A 22926-nucleotide genomic window follows, 5' to 3' on the forward strand; every position below is an offset into this window, starting at 1 on the left:
GAAGGAGGCCATTCGGCCCGTCAAGCCCGTGCTGGCTCTCTTCAAGAGCTCTTCAGCTAGCCCAACTTCCCTCCCCCACCACCCCCCCCCCCCCTCACCTCCGCCCTTTCCCCGTAGCCCTGTAAACCTTTTTGGGAACTTGGAAGTGGTGGTGTTTCCAGATTAGCGTTCTGATGTTTGATTCACTGCTGATGAGAATTCATCCGCAACTTAAGGGGGGAAAAAATTGGACTTCTCTTTCAAAACAAACAACATTTCGGTGTTTGGTTTACAGTTTGGGAAAGCGTCTTTCAAAAATGGTACTAGATGGGTTAGTTGCAGAGCAAAGCTTCCGGTGCTGAGAAGACACACGGAAGTGGAATCATAATTATGTTTTTGGACACTGCAAATGGCTACCCTAGGAGCTTGGGATACACGGTAAATGGCTGCCCTAGGAGTTTGGGGTACACTGCAAATGGCTGCCCTAGGACCATGGGGTACACTGCAAATGGCTGCCCTAGGAGCTTGGGGTACACTGCAAATGGTTGCCCTAGGAACATGGGGTACACTGCAAATGGTTGCCCTAGGAGCGTGGGCTACACTGCAAATGGCTACCCTAGGAGCTTGGGGTACACTGCAAATGGCTGCCCTAGGAACTTGGGATACACGGTAAATGGCTGCCCTAGGAGCTTGAGGTACACTGCAAATGGCTGCCCTAGGACCATGGGGTACACAGCAAATGGCTGCCCTAGGAGCTTGGGGTACACTGCAAATGGTTGCTCTAGGAGCGTGGGGTACACTGCAAATGGCTGCCCTAGGAACTTCGGCTACACTGCAAATGGCTGCCCTAGGAGCTTGGGGTACACTGCAAATGGCTGCCCTAGGAACTTGGGATACACGGTAAATGGCTGCCCTAGGAGCTTGGGGTACACTGCAAATGGCTGCCCTAGGAGCATGGGGTACACTGCAAATGGCTGCGCTAGGAGCTTAGGGTACCCTGCAAATGGCTGCCCTAGGAGCTTGGGGTACACTGCAAATGGCTGCCCTAGGCACTTGGGGTACACTGCAAATGGCTGCCCTAGGAACTTGGGGTACACTGCAAATGGCTGACCCAAGAGCTTGGGGTACACTGCAAATGGCTTCCTGACTATCCTGAACATTCCCAGCAGCCCACCTCTCCCACCTCATGACACCCTGGCTCATTATAAGCAGATACTGCTTTTTCATTCGAAGACAGTATAACTGTCATAATTATGGAAGGCACTGCTTCCGATAATTACCAATATATAAAAAAAATGTCTTAATACTTATGAAATAATTTATAGTGATCACTGTCCCTGATAAATTAAACAATCATTACTGACAACCAGAGTATAGACACAAGCACTAAATGTGGATATACAAACACGCAATGTCGTTTCTTTAGCTAAGATATTTATAACTCACTAATGTATTCACGTTAAATTCCTGCTTTTAATTTTATTTCCTCCACAGGATGTGGGTGACAGTGACAAGGTCACATTTATTGAATCAACCGCTGGGTTTCTCTAGAAAAGAGAAGGCTGAGAGACGACCCGATAGAGGTCTTTAAAATTATGAAAGGGTTCGACAGGGTAGATGTACAGAATATGTTTCCACTTATGGGTAAGAGCATAACTAGAGGCCATCAATACAAGATAGTCACCCAGAAACCCAATGGGGAATTCAGGAGAAACTACTTTACCCAGAGAGTGGTGAGAATGTGGAACTCACTGCCACAGGGAGGGGTTGAGGTGAATAGTATCGATGCATTTAAGGGGAGGCTGGACAAGCGCATGGGGGAGAAGGGAATAGAGGGTTATGCCGATAGATTTAGATGAGGAAAGACGGGAGGAGGCTCGAGTGGAGCATAAACGCCGGCATGGACTGGTTGGGCCGAATGGCATCGACTCGATGTAATTGTGGGGAACTGGGGCTTCATCCACCAACCAATCCCGAGGGGGCGTTAAGACGGGAGACACATAGGGAGAGCAGAATCCCATCCCGGAAAGGCATTGGCCAACCGGTTTGGAAATTTTAATCCGCAAATGATCCGATTTTTAAAAAAAAGAAACTTAATTTCACACCTTGCCAGTGGCGGGATTTGAACTCACAATGCGAGGTGGCTGGTTCAACGCCGTACCCAACCCTGGGAGGAGGCACTGGTTACGGCAAATTGATCGATGACCCGGGTTAAAGGCAGGAATTCAAGGTAAACACATTAACCGCAGAGGTAAATTAGACCTCCGAGAGTGAGAAAGGAGGGGAGTGAGAGAAAGGAGAGAGGGAGAAAGACAGAGAGGACGAAGGAGAGACTGAGAAGGAAAGAGAGGGAGGGAGGGAGGGAAGGAGAGAGAGAGAGATGGAAAGAGGGAGGAGAGAGAGATGGAAAGAGGGAGGAGAGAGAGAGAGAGAGGGAAGGACTGAGAGGGAGAAAGAAAAAGAGAGTGAAGGAGAGACTGAGAAGGAAAGAGGGAAGGAAGGAGAGAGAGAGAGAAGGAATGAGAGAGGGAGAAAGAAAAAGAGAGTGAGAAGGAAAGCGAGGGAAGAGAAGAGAGAAAGGGAAGGAAGGAGAGAGATGGAAAGAGGGAGGGGAGAGAGGGATGGAAAGAGGGATTTTTTCTTGTGCAGGGGAATGTCTGTCACACATTGCCAGCACAATTACATTTTTATGCTGTCACAGGACAGTTCACTCAGATACGTGTGTGTTTATAACATTTCCCTGAGCAAAAACCATTTGCACGCTGTATAACAGAGGTTACAGAGGGAGAGGGGCAGATAGGAGGCAGAGGAACCTCCCCAAGATAACCAGGGCGCGTTTCTGGAAAGCATACTTCCTTCTCCAGGTGACTGAGCGGCTGGTTCTAGTGAGTGAGCAATGGCCCTGATTGAATTCCAACAGCAAGTCTTTGTCACTGCCCTCTCTGAGCAGGGGTAACCGACCGGGGAGAGGGGCAGGCGGAGGGTGAAGGGGAGTGGGGAGGGAGGGTGAAGGGCAGGGAGGGAATTGGTGGGAGGGAGGGAGAGGTGGAGGAGGGGAAAGGGTGGGGAGTGCTGTGGGAGGGCGAGAGAGAGAGCGGGATGGAGGGAGGGGAGGAGTGGAGTAGCGAGGGGAAGAGATGGATGGGGTGGGAGGGGTGGAGGGTGGTTGGGAGGAGTGGATGGAGGGAGGGAAGGGAAGGGAAGGGGTGGGGGGGGAGGGGAAGGAGGGAGCGAGGGAGTGCAGAGAAGGAAGGATGGAGAGGAGTGAGGAAGAGATGGAGGGGAAAGAGAGAGAGGGAGGGAGGGACGGAGGGAAAGGGACAGAGGGAAGGGAGGGGTGAAGAGATGGAGGGGATGGAGCGAGGGGAGGCAGGGCAGGGACGAGAGGGACACAATCTCCAGTAGAGTTGGTAACCCCTGAACCCCTGCTCCCTCTCCCCGACCCCCGAACCCTCCGCGCTCTCCCCCACGACCCCTGAACTCCCGCTCCTTCCCCCCCGTTCCCTCCCCCCGCCCTCACCGTGACGACTGGGAGAATCGGGCTCGTGGGGCAGTGACGAGAGCCCTGATTGGTTGCGGGCCGTTAGAAGCCGTTGATGTCCAGGCTCCAGACGTCGCCGCTCAGTGCGTTGGCGGCCCCCTGCAGGGTCCACGTCACCAGGGCCAGCTGCCTGCGGAAGCACTGCTCGTCGAAGCGGGCGGGGTCTACACGCAGCAGCTGCAAGTGTTGGTAAAGGGCCGGCAGCGTGTAGTCGCCCCGGCCGTGCAGAATGTGCCGGAACGGCGAGTCCGTCACCGACACGTACGGAGACAGGAAGTAGAACTCCACCTGTTGGGAAATGTGCAGGAGCAAATATTACCGCCATTGTTCCCCAAGGCACCGCCTCACCCCATCCCCCTCCCCATCTCCCCTCCCCCATTCCCCCCTCTCCATTCCCCCATTCCCCCCTCTCCATTCCCCATTCCCCCCTCTCCATTCCCCTCTCTTCATTCCCCCACTTCATTCCCCCATTCCCCCCTCCCCATTCCCCCTCTCCATTTCCCCCTCTCCATTCCCCCTCTCCATTTCCCCTCCTCTCCATTCCCCCATTCCCCCCTCTCCATTCCCCATTCCCCCTTCTCCATTCCCCATTCCCCCCTCTCCATTTCCCCCTCTCCATTCCCCCTCTCCATTCCCCCTTCCCATTTCCTCCCTCTCCATTCCCCCATCCCCATTTCCTCCCTCTCCATTCCCCCATTCTCCCCATTCCTCCCTCTCCATTCCCCCATTCCCCCCTCTCCATTCCCCATTCCCCCTCTCCATTCCCTATTCCCCCCTCTCCATTCCCCTCTCTTCATTCCCCCACTTCATTCCCCCATTCCCCCCTCCCCATTCCCCCCTCTCCATTTCCCCCTCTCCATTCCCCCTCTCCATTTCCCCCCCTCTCCATTCCCCCATTCCCCCTTCCCATTTCCTCCCTCTCCATTCCCCCTTCCCATTTCCTCCCTCTCCATTCCCCCATTCTCCCCATTCCCCCCTCTCCATTTCCCCATTCCCCCTCTCCATTTCCCCATTCCGCCCCCCGTTCCATTCCCCCATCCCCATTTCCTCCCTCTCCATTCCCCCTCTCCATTCCCCCATTCCCCCTCTCCATTCCCCCGTCCCTCCCCACTGAAGGCCCTGGCTCCCTGATAATCACCCTCATTATCTTATCGTTGTAGATGCGATTGAGCCTCTCGTTTTTCCCGTCCGATGAATCGATCAGGTTGGTCAGTGCCTCGGCCGCTCGGTTGAAGTCTCCTCGGGCAGAGTACAGCCACTGGAGGGTGAGGCCATAATTCTGTGAACAGGCCCAGAGTGCAGGGAGTGGGAGGGCAGGAGAGAGAGAGAGAGGGAGCGAGGGATGGGGAGTGCAGGAGAGGTGGAGTGCGGAGAGGGGGGGGCGAGAGGGATAGAGAGTGAGGGAGGGGGACGGTGGGAGAGTGAGAGAGAGAGAGAGAGAGCGAGGGAGGGGGAGTGCGGGAGAGGGAGGGGGACGGCGGGAGAGGGAGAGTGAGAGAGGGGAAGGGTGGGAGAGTGAAGGAGAGGGATAGAGAGAGAGAGCGAGGGAGGGGGTGAACGGGAGAGGGAGAGAGAGCAAGAGAGAGACAGGGAGGGAGAGCAAAGAAGGGAAGGAGAGAGAGAGAGAGAGAGTGAGATAGGGATAGAAAGGAAGAGGGGTAGAGTGGGAAAGAGAGAGAGGGGTTGAGGGGGAGAGGAACCGTGAGGGATAGACAAAGAGAGGAAGGGAAGGAGTGAGAGAGAGAGAGAGGAAGGGAAAGTGAGAGGGGGATGGCAGAGATTGAGGGATAGAAAGAGAGGGCAAGGCAGAGATGGGAGAGGGTGGGATAGAAGAGACAGGGTGAGGGAGAGGGGGGAGAGACAGAGGGACAGTGAGGGATAGAGAAAAAGAGAGGGAGGGAGGGGAGAGAAAGCAAGAGTTTGAGGGGGCGCATTAGGGAGAGAGCCAGAAATAGGAGAGAGAAAGGGAGATAGAGGGAGAGAGAAAAAAAGGAAGAGTGTGAGAAAAAGAGAGATCGAGAGTGAAGAGAGAGAGAGAGAGTGAGGGAGACACAGCAAGAAATAGAGAGAGAGTGCGGGAAAGAGAGAAGTCATTGCTTTTAATATGATTTTGTTTTAAACTTTTAATTCAATGTTAAGTGTAATTTTCTCTCTCATTTTATCGTATTCAAACTATCTCTACACTGTCCCATCAAACACTCCCAGGGCAGGTACAGCACGGGGTTAGATACAGAGTAAAGCTCCCTCTACACTGTCCCATCAAACACTCCCAGGGCAGGTACAGCACGGGTTAGATACAGAGTAAAGCTCCCTCTACACTGTCCCATCAAACACTCCCAGGGCAGGTACAGCACGGGTTAGATACAGAGTAAAGCTCCCTCTACACTGTCCCATCAAACACTCCCAGGGCAGGTACAGGGGGTTAGATACAGAGTAAAGCTCCCTCTACACTGTCCCATCAAACACTCCCAGGGCAGGTGCAGCACGGGGTTAGATACAGAGTAAAGCTCCCTCTACACTGTCCCATCAAACACTCCCAGAGCAGGTACAGCACGGGGTTAGATACAGAGTAAAGCTCCCTCTACACTGTCCCATCAAACACTCCCAGGGCAGGTACAGCACGGGGTTAGATACAGAATACAAGAGAATACCTGCAGTTCCTGTGAGAAGGTGCTGAGCTGGGTGATGTAGTTGAGGGTTTCATCGCTGTACACCTGGTAGTTGAGTTGCAGCAGGTCATTGTTGGTGAGTTTAATCACCATCTGCCCGACCATCTCGGCCACCGACCGGCTCACGTCCTCCAGCCTTCCGTTCAGCTTCCTGTTCAATAGCTCGTAGGTGTCCTGCTTGGTGTTGAGGAACGGGTAGGCCCTGTTGAACTACGGAGAGGAACCAGCTGTCACAGTGATCCTGGACCCGACCTTACTGCCCCCCTGTCCGACACTAACGCAGATTCTCCCGTGTGTCTCCACAGTGCCAGCCGTGGCTCAGTGGGCAGGACTCTCTCTCTCGCCTCTGAGTCAGAAGGTCATGGGTTCGAGCCCCACTCCAGGGACTTGAGCACAAAATCCAGGCCGACACTCCCAGTGCAGTACTGAGGGAGCGCCGCACTGTCGGAGGGGCAGTGCTGAGGGAGCGCCACACTGTTGGAGGGGCGGTACTGAGGGAACGCCGCACTGTCGGAGGGGCAGTGCTGAGGGAGCGCCGCACTGTCGGAGGGGCAGTGCTGAGGGAGCGCCGCACTGTCGGAGGGGCAGTGCTGAGGGAGCCCCGCACTGTCGGAGGGACAGTGCTGAGGGAGTGCCGCACTGTCGGAGGGGCAGTGCTGAGGGAGCCCCGCACTGTCGGAGGGACAGTACTGAGGGAGAGCCGCACTGTCGGAGGGGCAGTGCTGAGGGAGCGCCGCATTGTCGGAGGGGCGGTGCTGAGGGAGCGCCACACTGTCGGAGGGGCGGTACTGAGGGAACGCCACACTGTCGGAGGGGCCATCTTTCAGATGAGACGCTAAACCGTTGCTCTCTCAGGCGGACGTAAAAGATCCAATGAAGTACTTTTGGAGTGTAGTAATGTGGGAAACGCGGCAGCCAATTTGCGCACAGCAAGCTCCCACACACAGCAATGTGATAATGACCCGGATAATCTGTTTTAGTGACGTTGATTGAGGGATAAATATTGGTCACAGGACACCGGGGAGAACTCCCCCTGCTCTTCTTCGAAATAGATGGCCGTGGGATCTTTTATGTCCACCTGAGAGAGCAGACAGCGTCTCCGACAGTGCGGCGCTCCCTCAGCACTGCACTGGGAGCATCGGCCTGGATTTATGTGCTCAAGTCCCGGGTGTGGGACTGGAACCCACAACCTTCTGGCTCAGAGGGAATCGAGGGATATGGGGAATCGGGCGGGGAAAGTGGAGCTGAGGTCGAAGATCAGCCACGATCTCATTGAATGGCGGAGCAGGCTCGAGGGGCCGAATGGCCGACTCCTGCTCCCATTTCTGATGGTCTAAGTCTCTGGGGGTGGAGCTCGAACCCACGACCTTCCGACTCCGAGGCGAGAGAGTGCTGCCCACTGAGCCACGGACAACATCTCACAAGACGAGGCGACGAAGGGGCCGGTAAACGAGGGTGCGATGTTGCGACTGTGTTCCGCAGACCGCCCTCAGTGGAGGAGGTGCATCCGGGAGGGCGCTGAGCACCTCGAGTCTCGTCGCCGAGAGCGTGCAGAAGCCAAGCGCAGGCAGCGGAAGGAGCGTGCGGCAAACCAGTCCCACCCTCCCCTTTCCCTCAACCACTGTCTGTCCCACCTGTGACAGAGACTGTAATTCCCGTATTGGACTGTTCAGCCACCCGAGGACTCGCTTTGAGAGTGGAAGCGAGTCTTCCTCGATCCCGAGGGACTGCCTCTGATGATGATGATGTTTCGCTGTCGGTCCGACATTTGAGCAGGTTCTGTGACCAAGGGCGGCTGCTGGGGAAGGGTTGGGGAGCGCCGGCGCTACACGGGCGCAAGCAGCGATGCTGCCGCGAACGCGTCCTCGACTCGGGCGGGACAGTCTCCTCACCACCCCCCACCCTCCAGAGGGGCTCATCACCCCCTCCCCAAGCTCGGCGCGCGCAATGGCCAGATTAAAGACCAAATTCAATCATTTCATGGAATCGCACAACGCTGAAGGAGGCCATTGGGTCCACCGTGCCTATCCTGTGCCGGCTCTGTGAGCGAGCGATCCAATCAGTCCCACTACACCCCCCCCCCCCCCCGCTCTTTCCCCACAGCCCAGCAAACGTTTCCCCTCCACGCATTTATCCCATTCCCGGTTTGATAGTTACGATTGAATCTGCTCCCACCGCCCTTTCAGGCAGCGCGTTCCCGATCACAACAAATCACTGCGTAAATAAAACATTCTCCCCATCTCCCCCGCGGGCTCCCTTGTGAATTATCTTCAAGCTGTGTCCCCCTGGCTACCGACCCTCCCGCCACTGGAAAGAGCGCCTCCTTATTTACTCGATCAAAACCCACCCTTCCCACAATTTTGAACAGCTCTATTGAATCTCTTCTTGGCCTTCTCTGCTCGAAGGAGAACAATCCCAGTCTCTCCAGTCTGTCCACCTGACTGAATAGTTTCAACGTGACTCCTGTCTGAGGCGGAACCACATTGTTCGCAACCTTTCTGTCACGTTTGACCCTGAAATGAGCTTCCGGTCACATATCCGCAGCATAACTAAGACCGCCTATTTCCACCTCCGTAACACCGCCCCTGCCTCAGCTCATCTGCTGCTGAAGCCCTCACCCGTGCCTTTGTTACCTCTAGACTTGACTATTCCAACGCACTCCTGGCCGGCCTCCCACATTCTACCCGACGTAAACTAGAGGTGATCCAAAACTTGGCAGTCCGTGTCCTAACTCGCACCGAGTCCCGCTCACCCATCACCCTCCGTGCTCGCTGCCCCGTGTCCTAACTCGCACCGAGTCCCGCTCACCCATCACCCCCCGTGCTCGCTGCCCCGTGTCCTAACTCGCACCGAGTCCCGCTCACCCATCACCCCCCGTGCTCGCTGCCCCGTGTCCTAACTCGCACCGAGTCCCGCTCACCCATCACCCCCCGTGCTCGCTGCCCCGTGTCCTAACTCGCACCGAGTCCCGCTCACCCATCACCCCCCCGTGCTCGCTGCCCCATGTCCTAACTCGCACCAAGTCCCGCTCACCCATCACCCCCCCGTGCTCGCTGCCCCGTGTCCTAACTCGCACCGAGTCCCGCTCACCCATCACCCCCCCGTGCTCGCTGCCCCGTGTCCTAACTCGCACCGAGTCCCGCTCACCCATCACCCCCCGTGCTCGCTGACCGACATTGGCTCCCGGTTAAGCAACGCCTCAATTTCAAAATTCTCATCCTTGTTTACAGATCCCTCCATGGTCCTCGCTCCCTCTCTATCTCTGTAAACTCCTCCAGCCCCACAACCTCCCGAGATATCTGCGCTCCTCTAATTCTGCCCCCCTGAGCATCCCTGACTATAACCGCTCAACCATTGGTGGCCGTGCCTTCTGTTGCCTGGGCCCTAAGCTCTGGAACTCCCTCCCTAAACCTCTCCGCCTCTCTCTCCTCCTTCAAGACGCTCCTTAAAACCGACCTCTTTGACCAAGCTTTTTTTCCAATCTCCTCTTTCTTTTCTCTTTCCCCACCCCCTGTGCTCACTGCCCCGTGTCCTAACCCGTACCCAGTCCCGCTCACCCATCATCACTCCCCTGTGCTCGCTGCCCCAGTGATGATTCCGCCACCCACACCCTCTCTAGATTCATCTTTTGTTTCTTAACTTGTGCCGTTACCGTTTCAATTTGACTCACCATCCCTTTTGTCTCTCTAATCTCGCCTGCCTTCCCCCTATCACTGACCTTCCCTTTTGTTCTTCCCCTCTCCTCCCCCTTTCCCCGCCTCCTGCACTTCCTCAACAATCTGTTACATCGCAAACTTTGCCGGTGCTGAGCAAGGGTCATCGACCCGAAACGTTAACTCTGTCTCTCTCTCCACAGATGCCGCCCGGCCCACTGAGTATTTCCAGCATTTTCTGTTTTTAACTCCAATATTTTCTTATGTGGCCTTGGTGTCAAATTGTGTCTGATAATCGCTCCTGTGAAACGCCCTTGGGACATTTCACTACATTAAAGGCGCTATATAAAGTTGTTGTTGCTGTTGTGATAGGCAGTGGGGGAGGGGATTCTGGCCGCTGTGACTCACCTCACGAAAGCTGAGCTCCATGGCCGGAACTCCGGCAAAGGCAGTGAAGGGATAGGCACTGCTGTCCATGGTGAGGGGCTGTATGCTGCTCAGAGAGAACGGGACAGGTTTAGTACAGCGTCTGTTAGTGCAACGTATTGGCTTCATGGGTTCTTGGCTTCAGAATTCATAGCAACACATTGCTGTTAAGAGCTAGTTGGTTTGTTAACGAAAGGTTTAACAATCGCACCACACATCACCGGTTCATCCACCAGGCTCACAACCAGCGGTACCCATCGTGGATCCCAACGGGCCGGGTTTTTATTGAGTCTTGAGAACATCACCGTGACTGGCTAAGCCACTCCCAACTCAACAGCTCAACCAACCTGTGAGCATGCTCACGGGGGCATACGTTACATTCTAATCTGCTGCCGTTTATCTCCCGGGGAGGAAAGGGAGCAGAGGGAGGGAAAGGGAAGGAGGGAAGGGAGGGAGGGAGGAAGGGAGAGAGGGAGGGAGGGCGGGAAGGAGAGAGAGAGAAGGGAAGAAATTGATTACATTTATATAGCGCCTTTTGCAACCACCGGACGTCCCAAAGCGCTTTACAGCCAATGAAGTACTTGTGGAGTGTGATCACTGTTGTATTGTGGGAAACGCGGCAGGCAGTTTGCGCACAGCAAGCTCCCACACACAGCAATGTGATAATGACCCAGATAATCTGTTTTTTTTGTTATGTTGATTGAAGGATAAATACTGGCCCCAGGACACTGGGGAGAACTCCCCCTGCTCTTTTTTGAAATAGTGGCCGTGGGATCTTTTACGTCCACCTGAGAGAGCAGACGGGGCCTCGGTTTAATGTCTCATCTGAAAGACGGCAAATGGTCATTCGGCCCATCGTGCCTGTGCCAGCTCTTTGAAAGAGCGATCCAGTTAGTCCCCCCGCCCTCCACAGCCTGTGTGGCTGGTACATGCTGTAGACACACTCAGGCTCCAGTTACAACGCCTCTGTGGGATTGGATTTCCTCAGGTGATGGGACCGAAGACTGGTCCCCATCCGTGCCAAATCTGTTCAGGAGAAGCCATGTGTAGCAACCTTTGCTTTTAGTTTGGGATCAGGGCTCACTGCTGGGAGGAACTGGCGTGCGTTCCTATAGGAACCCCCCCCCCCCAACTCGCGCCCCGCGCCCCTCCCCCACCCCGCCTCCCCCCCCCCCCCCCAATATTGTACCTACATTTGGCTGATGGAGTCGGGATTCCGCGCCTTGATCTGGTCGTAGACACTCTGACCACTCCACTTCGGGCTGACAACCTGTCAGGGAAGGACACGTTGGATCAGAGCTGTGTGTGAGAGAGTGTGTGTGTATATGAGAGAGTGTGTGTGTGTGTGGGTGTGTGTGAGAGTGTGGGTGTGTGTGTGTGTGTGAGAGTGTGGGTGTGTGTGTGTGAGAGAGTGTGTGTGTGTATGAGAGAGTGTGTGTGCGTGGGTGTGTGTGAGAGTGTGGGTGTGTGTGTGTGTGTGAGAGTGTGGGTGTGTGTGTGTGAGAGAGTGTGGGTGTGTGTGTGTGAGAGAGAGTGTGTGTGTGTGAGAGTGTGTGTGTGTGTGTATGAGAGAGTGTGGGTGTGTGTGTGTGTGTGAGAGTGTGTGGGTGTGTGTGAGAGTGTGTGTGTGTGTGTATGAGAGAGTGTGGGTCTGTGTGTGTGAGAGAGTGTGTGTGTGTGGGTGTGTGTGAGAGTGTGTAGGTGTGTGTGAGAGTGTGTGTATGTGGGTGTGTGTGAGAGTATGTGTGTGTGTGTGTGTGTGTGTGAGAGTGAGTGTGTGTGTGTGTGTGTGTATGTGAGAGAATGTGTAGTTGTGTGTGTGTAGGTGTGTGTGTGAGAGTGTGTGTAGGTGTGTGTGTATGAGTGTGTGTGTGTGTGTATGAGAGAGTGTGTGTGGGTGTATGAGAGAGTGTGTGTGTGTGTGTGTATGAGAGAGTGTGTGTGTGTATGTATGTGTGTGTGTATGTATGAGTGTGTGTGTGTGCATGAGAGAGTGTGTGTGGGTGTATGAGAGAGTGTGTGTGTGTGTGTATGAGAGAGTGTGGGTCTGTGTGTGTGAGAGAGTGTGTGTGTGGGTGTGTGTGAGAGTGTGTAGGTGTGTGTGAGAGTGTGTGTATGTGGGTGTGTGTGTGAGTGTGTGTGTGTGAGAGTATGTGTGTGTGTGTGTGTGTGAGAGTGTGTGTGTGTGTGTGTGTGTGTGAAAGAATGTGTAGGTGTGTGTGTGTAGGTGTGTGTGTGAGAGTGTGTGTAGGTGTGTGTGTGTATGAGAGTGTGTGTGTGTGTGTGTATGAGAGAGTGTGTGTGGGTGTATGAGAGAGTGTGTGTGTGTGTATGAGAGAGTGTGTGTGTGTATGTATGTGTGTGTGTGTATGTATGAGTGTGTGTGTGTGCACGAGAGAGTGTGTGTGGGTGTATGAGAGAGTGTGTGTGTGTGTATGTATGTGTGTGTGTATGTATGTGTGTGTATGTATGAGTGTGTGTGTGTGTGTATGAGAGAGTGTGTGTGGGTGTGTGTGTGGTGAGAGAGAGTGTGTGTGTGAGAGAGAATGTGAGTGTGTGTGTGCTTGTGTGTGAGAGAGTGTGTGCGAGAGCGAGTGTGTGGGTTTGTGTGTGTGCGCGTGTTTGAGTGCGTGTTTGTGTGTGCACGTGTGTTTGTGTGCGTGTCTGAGTGCGTGTTTGTGTGTGCACGCATGTTTGTGTGTGCACGCATGTTTGTGTGTGCGCATGTCTGAGTGCGTGTTTGTGAGTGTACGCGTTTGTGTGTGCGTGCGTGTCTGAGTGCCTGTTTGCGTGTGCGCGCATGTCTGAGTGCCTGTTTGTGTGTGTGCGCATGTCTGAGCGCGTGTTTGTGTGTGTGCGCATGTCTGAGTGCGTGTTTGCTTGTGTGCGCATGTCTGAGCGCGTGTTTGCGTGTGTGCGCATGTCTGAGCGCGGGTTTGTGTGTGCACGTGTCTGAGTGCGTGTTTGCGTATGCGTGCGTGTCTGAGTGCGCGCGTGTGTGCGATCTATAATTGCATTAATACCCCTTGTCCCACCTGCTTCCCCTGAGACTGTCGAGGCTGGGGTCCCGCCAACAGTTCCACACCGGCGTGTGTGGCCTGGCCACTTCTCGGCTCGGGGGGCTGGGGGTTCTCGGATTAACCCGGCACCTCGCCTGATACCAGAGTGTTTGGCCCCTCGATGCCCAGTCTCGCGGGTCGGAGTTCTGAGCGAATTTCCCACCCTCGAAAGGAGATGTTGGAGCGGCGATCCCACAGAGCTTTGCGGGATAGAGACTGGCAAAGTTAAACCTGGAATCTAATGGTGCCCTGTGCTGGCTCTTTGAAAGAGCGACCGAATTAATCCTAAATCAGGAAACGCAAAATACCCAACCTCTAAACCCCCTCCCCTGGTTTCTGCTCAGCCACACCAAGGTGGAAAATTAAGGGGCAATCTAATCGAGGTGTTTGAGGCGAGCAACAGAGTTGATAGGAACTATTTCCTCTGGTAGGGTGGGTGTTCAGAACAAGGGGGGCTTAACATAGAAACATAGAAAATAGGTGCAGGAGGAGGCCATTCGGCCCTTTGAGCCTGCACCACCATTCAATGAGATCATGGCTGATCATGCTTTCTCTCCATACCCCTTGATCCCTTTAGCCGTAAGGGCCACATCTAACTCTCTTTTGAATATATCTAACGAACTGGCCCCAACAACTTTCTGTGGTAGAGAATTCCACAGGTTCACAATTCTCTGAGTGAAGAAGTTTCTCCTCATCTCGGTCCTAAATGGCTTACCCCTTATCCTTAGATTGTGACCCCTGGTTCTGGACTTCCCCAACATCGGGAACATTCTTCCTGCATTTCATTTGTCCAATCCCGCCAGAATTTTATATGTTTCTATGAGATCCCCTCTCATTCTTCTAAATTCCAGTGAATATAAGCCTAGTCAAACCAGTCTTTCTTCATATGTCAGTCCTGCCATCCCTGGAATCAGTCTGGTGAACCTTCGCTGCACTCCCTCTATAGCAAGAATGTCCTTCCTCAGGTTAGGAGACCAAAACTGAACACAATATTCCAGGTGTGGCCTCACCAAGACCCTGTACAACTGCAGTAAGACCTCCCTGCTCCTATACTCAAATCCTCTCGCTATGAAGGCCAACATACCATTTGCCTTCTTCACCGCCTGCTGTACCTGCATGCCAACTTTCAATGACTGATGAACCATGACACCCAGGTCTCGTTGCACCTCCCCTTTTCCTAATCTGTCACCATTCAGATAATAGTCTATCTCTCTGTTTTTGCCACCAAAGTGGATAACCTCACATTTATCCACATTATACTGCATCTGCCATGCATTTGCCCACTCACCTAACCTATCCAAGTCGCTCTGCAGCCTCATAGCATCCTCCTCGCAGCTCACAGTGCCACCCAGCTTAGTGTCATCTGAAAACTTGGCGATATTACACTCAATTCCTTCATCTAAATCGTTAATGTATATTGTAAATAGCTGGATTAAAAGATTAAAATTCGAGCCCGGCCGTTCAGGGGTGATGTCAGGAAGCACTTCTTCACACAAAGGGCGGTGGGAATCTGGAACTCTCTCACCTCAAAAAAGCTGCTAAGGGTTACGGGGAGCGGGCGGGTAAGTGGAGCTGAGTCCACGGCCAGATCAGCCATGATCTTGTTGAATGGCGGAGCAGGCTCGAGGGGCTCGATGGCCTACTCCTGCTCCTAATTCTTATGTTCTTATGTTTATGTTCTAATTAAACATTTCAAAACGGAGATGGATAGATTTTTGTTGGGTAAGGGTATTGAGGGTTGCGGAACCAAGGCGGGGCAAGATGGAGTTACGATACGGATCAGCCGCGATCTGATTGACGGGTGGAACACCCTCGAGGGACTGAATGGCCTTTTCCCGCCGTGAGAGACTGGCGGGCAAGCCAGCGTAGAGCGAACGTACCTGTTTCATCACCGGCTCGATCAGGTTGCGGAGCAGAGGACTGGACTGAATGTAGAGTCTGTCGCCCCCTGGAAAATGAGCAGGGTGTTAGTGCGGGCACTGCGGGGTTGAAATTCTGTGTCTACCGCCACCCGTTACCGCGCGGGGCAGGCGGCTAACGGTACCGGCAAAGGCCGACGGTAAGCGGTACTCGCGCCTGCGGAGACGCTCAGTCAGCTCTTTGGCAGACCCGCCAAGAGGTAACACCGTGCCGGCTTACGCCGACCGCCTGGTGATGCCATCCGTAGAAACATAGAAATTTACCGCGCAGAAGGAGGCCATCTCGGCCCATCGTGTCCGCGCCGGCCGACAAAGAGCCGCACGGCCCTCGCTCAGCAGCCCTGACGGTTACATATAAACCCACGAACAACGGCGGACAGGTAAAGAGCACCCGGCCCAACCAGTCCGCCTCACACAACTGCGACACCCCTTACACCGAAACATTCTACACTCCACCCCAACCAGAGCCATGTGATCTCCTGGGAGAGGCAAAAACCAGATAAAAACCCAGGAGCCAATTGGGGAAACAAATCTGGGAAAATTCCTCTCCGACCCATCCAGGCGATTGACACTAGTCCAGGAGATCACCCTGGTCGTATTCGATTCCCTGCAGTACTTACCGTTATATCTGCTCCGTCCAACAAAAGGTCATCCAGTCTAATCCCAATGACCAGCTCTCGGTCCGTAACCTTGCAGGTTACTGCACTTTAAGTGCCCATCCAACCATCTCTTAAAAGTGGTGAGGGTTTCTGCATCCACCATTCTTCCAGGCAGCGAGTTCCCGATCCCCACAACCCTCTGCGTGAAGAAGCCCTCTCCCCTCAAATCCCCTCTAAACCTTCCACCAACCACCTTAAAACCAGCGTGTAACGCCCCCTTGGCGGCTCGATCGCGATATTTAGTCAGCCTTCCCGGCACACAGCCTGGAAAAAGTAGTCAGTAAAGAGCGGAACTCGGGCGCAATCGCCCAGAGAGCAAGCTATGTTCTTTTTTATTTCTTCATTTTTTTCGTTTTTCGATAACAGTTGGGGAAGTGTGCGTGTGTGTGTGTGCGGGTCGGAGAGGTTTGAGGTTCTTTTTTCATTTCCTTCCCCTTTCTCAGCTCATCATCATCATAGGCAGTCCCTCGGAATCGAGGAAGACTTGCTTCCACTCTAAAAGTGAGTTCTCGGGTGACTGAACAGTCCAATACGGGAATTACAGTCCCTGTCACAGGGTGGGACAGACAGTGGTTGAGGGAAGGGGAGGGTGGGACTGGTTTGCCGCACGCTCCTTCCGCTGCCTGCGCTTGTTTTCTGCACGCTCTCGGCGGGTCGAGACTCGAGGTGCTCAGCGCCCTCCCGGATGCACTTCCTCCACTTGGGGCGGACTGGTCTTTGGCCCGGGGACTCCCAGGTGTCGGTGGGGATGTTGCACTTTATCAGGGAGGCTTTGAGGGTGGTCCCTTGTAATGTTTCCTCTGCCCACCTGGGGCTCGCTTGCCGTGTCAGAGTTCCGAGTAGAGCGCTTGCTTTGAGAGTCTCGTGTCGGGGACATGCGGACAATGTGGCCCTGCCCAGCGGAGCTGGTCGAGTGTGGTCAGTGCTTCCATGCTGGGGCCAGCCTCCCGATGCGAGATCTAGTCGGCCCCCTCACCTCCCGCCCGAGGAGGGATGCTCCACGCCACCTTACAACGCTGTTCTCTCATCTTTGGCCGTAAAAGCCGAATTTGTCAGTTTGAGGCCTGCACCGAATGCCCGGCGGTGAAATCAGCATGCGGGTGGTGACAATGTCTCAAAAACAGCGGGACCCAATTTTGACCCCTGTGCTTGCTAAATATATTTGTTTTGCCAATGGGACAAGTTGCTAAAGCTGTAACAAAGAAACAGGATCTAGTTTATACAGAGTTAAAAAAAAAACAGAGGACCTGTACAAACCAACAGTGAGGCCCCAGTATTGCTCCCTCCTTCCTGGACTCGGTACTGGAGGACAACAAGTGTTCTGCCTGCCCCATACCTCTGGAGCCTCCTATCAACAAGGGCAGGCATTGATGACGAGATCCAACACCGCCTCCAGCGCGCCAGTGCAGCCTTCGGCCGCCTGAGGAAAAGAGTGTTCGAAGACCAGGCCCTCAAATCTACCACCAAGCTCATGGTCTACAGGGCTGCAGTGATACCCGCCCTCCTGTATGGCTCAGAGACGTGGACCATGTACAGCAGACACCTCAAGTCGCTGGAGAAATACCACCAGCGATGTCTCCGCAAGATCCTGCAAATCCCCCAGGAGGACAGACGCATCAACGTCAGCGTCCTCGTCCAGGCCAACATCCCCAGCATCGAAGCACTGACCATGTTGTGTCTGTAATGCACTTATGAATGACACCACGAGGCAATGTGTTGTGCTCAAACTGTAGTGACCTTGGTCCTTTATTCGTAACTCCAGAGTGAGGCACATGCATGGTGGGCAGCCTTTTATACAGGGCCCTGCACACCTATGCAGGTGACCCTCAGGTCTCCCACCGCAGTGCCCTCTGGTGGACAGCCTCTGCCACAGGGGCAGGAAACCCCGGTCTCCACCAGTTGCACCCTCTAGTGGTGCCAGCATGGTATATACACAGTGTAAACCTTATTGATAGTACATCAGGTAACAAGTCTCCATCTTATGCAACTATACAGTGACTACACAGAGAGTATAACTATAGTCTGCATATATAACAGACCACACTCGATCAGCTCCGCTGGGCGGGCCACATCGTTTGCATGCCTGACACGAGATTCCCAAAGCACTCGCTCTACTCGGAACTCCTACACGGTAAGCGAACCAAAGGTGGGCAGAGGAAACGTTTCAAGGATACCCTCAAAGCCTCCTTTGATAAAGTGCAACATCCCCACCGACACCTGGGAGTCCCTGGGCCAAAGACCAGTCCGCCCTAAGTGGAGGAAGTGTATCCGGGAGTGCGCTGAGCACCTCGAGTCTCGTTGCCGAGAGCGTGCAGAAAGCAAGCGCAGGCAGCGGAAGGAGCGTGCGGCAAACCAGTCCCACCCTCCCTTTCCCTCAACCACTGTCTGTCCCACCTGTGACAGAGACTGTAATTCCCGTATTGGACTGTTCAGTCACCTGAGAACTCACTTTTAGAGTGGAAGCAAGTCTTCCTCGATTCCGAGGGACTGCCTATGATGATAATGATGCCTGCCCCTCCCACCCCAAAGTTTGCTGGGCTAGGCTGGTAGTTCGGCCTGGTCCCACTTCCCCCTCCTGTGTCAGCCCCAAGGCAAGCATGGCCTTGATCGAGGAATTGGAGGGGGGAGGGAACAGAAGCCTAACTACAGGCCTGATAGGCCTACAACTATGGGTCGGGATCGCCAGGGGTCTACTGACTGCTTGAGGGGAACAAGAGCCATTGGACTCCGAAGCCTGAGGTCCCAGTGGGCCCTGGTTAGAGAAGGAGGCCACCTAGTATTTTTAGGGGTCTTTGGGAGTATAAGAATAAAGACGTCTTACTGCAATTATATAGGGCCCTGGTGAGACCACACCTGGAGTATTGTGTACAGTTTGGGTCTCCTTACCTAAGGAAGGATATACTTGCCATAGAGGGAGTGCAACAAAGGTTCACCAGACTGATTCCTGGGATGGGGGGATTGTCCTATGAGGAGAGATTGAGTAGACTAGGCCGATATTCTCTTGAGTTTTGAAGAATGAGAGGTGATCTCATTGAAACATTCAGCATTCTTCCAGGGCTTGACAGGGTAGATGCAGGGAGGATGTTTCCCCCGGGCTGGGAAGTCTAGAACCAGGGGTCACACAGTCTCAGGATAAGGGGTCGGCCATTTAGGACTGAGATGAGGAGAAATTTCTTCACTCAGAGGGTGTTGAATCTTTGGAATTCTCTACCCCAGAGGATTGTGGAGGCTCAGTCGTTGAGTATATTCAAGACAGAGATCGATGGATTTTTGGATATTAAGGGAATTAAGGGATATGGGGATCGGGCGGGAAAGTGGAGTTGAGGTCAATGATCAGCCAAGATCTCATTGAATGGCGGAGCAGGGGCTCGAGGGGCCGAATGGCCGACTCCTGCTCCCAGCAGACCCCTGCCTCCAAGGGGCCTTTAGGCACAAGGGACCACTGCCAATTTCTCGGGACACCACAACAAATGGATGCCCCCAGGGACGGATATTTGAGGTGAGGGGGCCTGGGATGGCTCCAGTTGCTGGGCCCGCACTCACGGCCTTCTGGGAAAATCCTGAGGCAGCGCCGAGAGCGGGCGGGAGATCGAACGTCGTGTACAGCAGTCACAGACAGCTGTGTCGGAGGGTTGGGGGGGTGGGTGTGTTGGGAAATGGCCAACAGGATTCACTCAGACGCAGGTGAGGAGGCCCCATTCCCCCTGCCAGACCCCCCCATCTCCTCGACGGATTTACTGATTGCTTCTTACCCTGGACGGCTTTATCGAGACTGAAGTAAGCGGCTGCCTTCAGGTGCATCATGGTCAGGTAACCCTGCAGACAGAGACAGAGAGTCAATACGCCAGAGCCTTGGCCATTCGATGATGCAGACAGGGCATTTCATATAATAAGCACTGCCGGTCTTAAAGGGTTATAGTCCCACTCCGCCCCTCCAATCCCAGCCCCGCCCCTCCAATCCCATCCCCCGCCACTCCAATCCCAGCCCCGCCCCTCCAATCCCATCCCCCACCCCTCCAATCCCAGCCCCGCCCCTCCAATCCCATCCCCCGCCCCTCCAATCCCAGCCCCGCCACTCCAATCCCAGCCCCGCCCCTACAATCATAACCCCGCCCCTACAATCCCAGCCCCGCCCCTCCAATCCCATCCCCCGCCCCTCCAATCCCAGCCCCGCCACTCCAATCCCAGCCCCGCCCCTACAATCATAACCCCCAACCCTCCAATCCCAGCCCCGCTCCTCCAATCGTAACCCCGCCCCTCCAATCATAACCCCGCCCCTCCAATCGTAACCCCACCCCTCCAATCACAGCCCCGCTCCTCCAATCATAACCCCACCCCTCCAATCACAGCCCGCCCCTCCAATCGTAACCCCGCCCCTCCAATCACAGCACCGCCCCTCCAATCGGAACCCCGCCCCTCCAATCATAACCTCGCCCCTCCAATCCCAGCCCCTCCCCTACAATCCCAGCCCATCCCCTCCAATCCCAGCTCCGCCCCTCCAATCCCTCCCCTCCAATCCGAGCTCCTCCAATCCCGGCCCCTCCCCCACCATACAGGCCCCTCCCCCAATCCCGTCTCCACCTCCACCATACCAGCTGCTCCCTACAATCCTGGCCCCTCCCCCACCATACCGGTCCCCCCAATTCCAGCCCCTCCCCTCCAATCCCAGGCTCCTCCCCCAATCCCGGCCCCACCCCCACCATACCAGTCGCTCCCCTCCAATCCCGGCCCCTCTCCTAATTCCATTCCCCTCCCCTCCAATCCTGGCCCCTCCCTCCCACCTACCTCAAGCCATTCTGTGGCTCCAACGCTGCCAAACTCTCCGGCGTCCCAGCTTGCGAACAGCACGCTTCGCCGAGGCCTGAACCCTGGCGGGAAAAAGACGCAGTTATTAGAGGATGGAGCAACGCAATGCGAGGGTCAGCGGTGTCGAATAGCTGTGCCTCCTCCCCCAGACGGTGTGGACTCAGAGCTGGGGTCAAGCCACCCTCCACTACTTTGTCCTTCCTAATCTCCTTCTGGTCGAGAGATTCCGTCTGGCAGCCGGGTTTGGCTTGCGGGTGAGCAGCAGAGAGCCAATAGTTGGGGCAAAAAGAAATCATGTCTTCCTCAAGGTGGAGTCCCTGATAGAAGGAATCAACACCCGCCCGTATCTCAGTCCGTAGAGCGACCACGGAATCAGTCAAACGAAACCTCGGTTAACGGGTATTTATTCAAGCATGCAGGGGAAGGTTCCGATGAACACGTCCCCGTACAATTACAATGATACACTTTTCGAGGTGTGCGACCCTCCGACAGAACCACCGATTGGGCGACTGCTATCAGCGAAGTTACATTGATTCGTCGCCCCTCATCAGGCCGGCATTCCCCAACGGAGGGGGGACACGGATGGGAGGAGGCCACGTGCGAAGATGGCATGGAGCGGTTGGGCCCAATGGCCAGTTTACACCGCAGCGGTTAAAGTCCGACGTGACTCCTTCCTGGAGGTTCCCTTACCGTTGGCCACCATTTCGGACAGCGCGTGGGCAAGCTCCAGCAGAATGGCCGTCCCCACACCCGACTTTGCGGCACCTGGGCCCCAGGCGTCCCGCTGTGCTCCCAGGATGATGTATCGATCTGTTAACAAAAGGAAAGAGATAACGGCAGGTGCAGAGAGCGGTGTCGGCAGAGAATCTCTCACACCCACTGGGAGCGGGCAAGCTTTCAGGTTCCCGTCCTCAGCTCTGGTTAATGCGCTCGAAAACCGAGGTTTAGTGACGCCATTAATTCACAGATAGAGGCGACCATCCAACACTCCCAGCGCAGGTACAGCACGGGGTTAGATACAGAGTAAAGCTCCCTCTACACTGTCCCATCAAACACTCCCAGGGCAGGGACAGCACGGGGTTAGATACAGAGTAAAGCTCCCTCTACACTGTCCCATCAAACACTCCCAGGGCAGGTACAGCACGGGGTTAGATACAGAGTAAAGCTCCCTCTACACTGTCTCATCAAACACTCCCAGGGCAGGTACAGCACAGGATTAGATACAGAGTAAAGCTCCCTCTACACTGTCCCATCAAACACTCCCAGGGCAAGTACAGCACGAGTTGGACACCAAGCTGCTTAATGAGACATTAGGACCTATGACCAAAATCTTGGTCAAATCGGCATTTTTTAAGGAGCGTCTTAAAGGAGGAAAGGGAGAGAGAGAGGTTTCGGGAGGGGAATCCAGAGCTTTGGGGCCTAGATGTCTGAAGGAGCGCAGAAATCTTGGAGGATTGTAGGGCTGGAGGTGATCACAGAGATAGGGAGGAGCGAGGGCCATGGAGGGATTTGAACACAAAGATGAGAATTTTGAAATTGAGGCGTTGCTTAACCGGGAGCCAATGTAGGTCAGCGAGCACAGGGGGTGATGGGTGAGCGGGACTCGGTGCGAGTTAGGACACGGGGCAGCGAGCACAGGGGGTGATGGGTGAGCGGGACTCGATGCGAGTTAGGACACGGGGTCAGCGAGCACAGGGTGATGGGTGAGCGGGACTCGGTGCGTGTTAGGACACTGGGCAGCGAGCACAGGGGGTGATGGGTGAGCGGGACTCGGTGCGAGTTAGGACACGGGGTCAGTGAGCACAGGGTGATGGGTGAGCGGGACTTGGTGCGTGTTAGGACACGGGGGCAGCAAGCACAGGGGGTGATGGGTGAGCGGGACTCGGTGCAAGTTAGGACACGGGGCAGCGAGCACAGTGGGTGATGGGTGAACGGGTCTCGGTGCGAGTTAGGACACGGGGCAGTGAGCACAGGGGGTGATGGGTGAGCGGGACTCGGTGCGTGTTAGGACACGGGGCAGTGAGCACAGGGGGTGATGGGTGAGCGGGACTCGGTGCAAGTTAGGACACAGGGCAGTGAGCACAGGGGGTGATGGGTGAGCGGGACTCGGTGCGAGTTAGGACACGGGGGCAGCGAGCACAGGGGGTGATGGGTGAGCGGGACTCGGTGCGAGTTAGGACACGGAGTGGGGAGGGATGGTGAGGCGTGGATGAGG

The 22926-nt window shown here is 55.0% G+C and overlaps 1 protein-coding gene across 2 annotated transcripts in view; it reads right to left on the minus strand.

Annotated features, from left to right (window-relative positions):
- Positions 1 to 3507: 3507 nt before the first annotated feature.
- Positions 3508 to 22926, minus strand: part of tfr2 (transferrin receptor 2) — a 75704-nt gene continuing 56285 nt past the window's right edge. For both annotated transcript variants that reach the window (XM_070863496.1, XM_070863497.1), the window contains exons 11-19: positions 21402 to 21521; positions 20691 to 20773; positions 19658 to 19721; positions 15208 to 15275; positions 11462 to 11538; positions 10251 to 10335; positions 6172 to 6399; positions 4659 to 4799; positions 3508 to 3808 (exon numbers count right to left, since the gene is read on the minus strand). In XM_070863496.1, coding sequence (XP_070719597.1) covers positions 3563 to 3808; positions 4659 to 4799; positions 6172 to 6399; positions 10251 to 10335; positions 11462 to 11538; positions 15208 to 15275; positions 19658 to 19721; positions 20691 to 20773; positions 21402 to 21521 — 1112 coding nt within the window. In that variant the 3' untranslated portion in view covers positions 3508 to 3562. The remainder of the gene's footprint in view (positions 3809 to 4658; positions 4800 to 6171; positions 6400 to 10250; positions 10336 to 11461; positions 11539 to 15207; positions 15276 to 19657; positions 19722 to 20690; positions 20774 to 21401; positions 21522 to 22926) is intronic.

This window comes from Pristiophorus japonicus, chromosome 20 (genome assembly GCF_044704955.1).
Source record: "Pristiophorus japonicus isolate sPriJap1 chromosome 20, sPriJap1.hap1, whole genome shotgun sequence".
Lineage (NCBI taxonomy): Eukaryota > Metazoa > Chordata > Chondrichthyes > Pristiophoridae > Pristiophorus > Pristiophorus japonicus.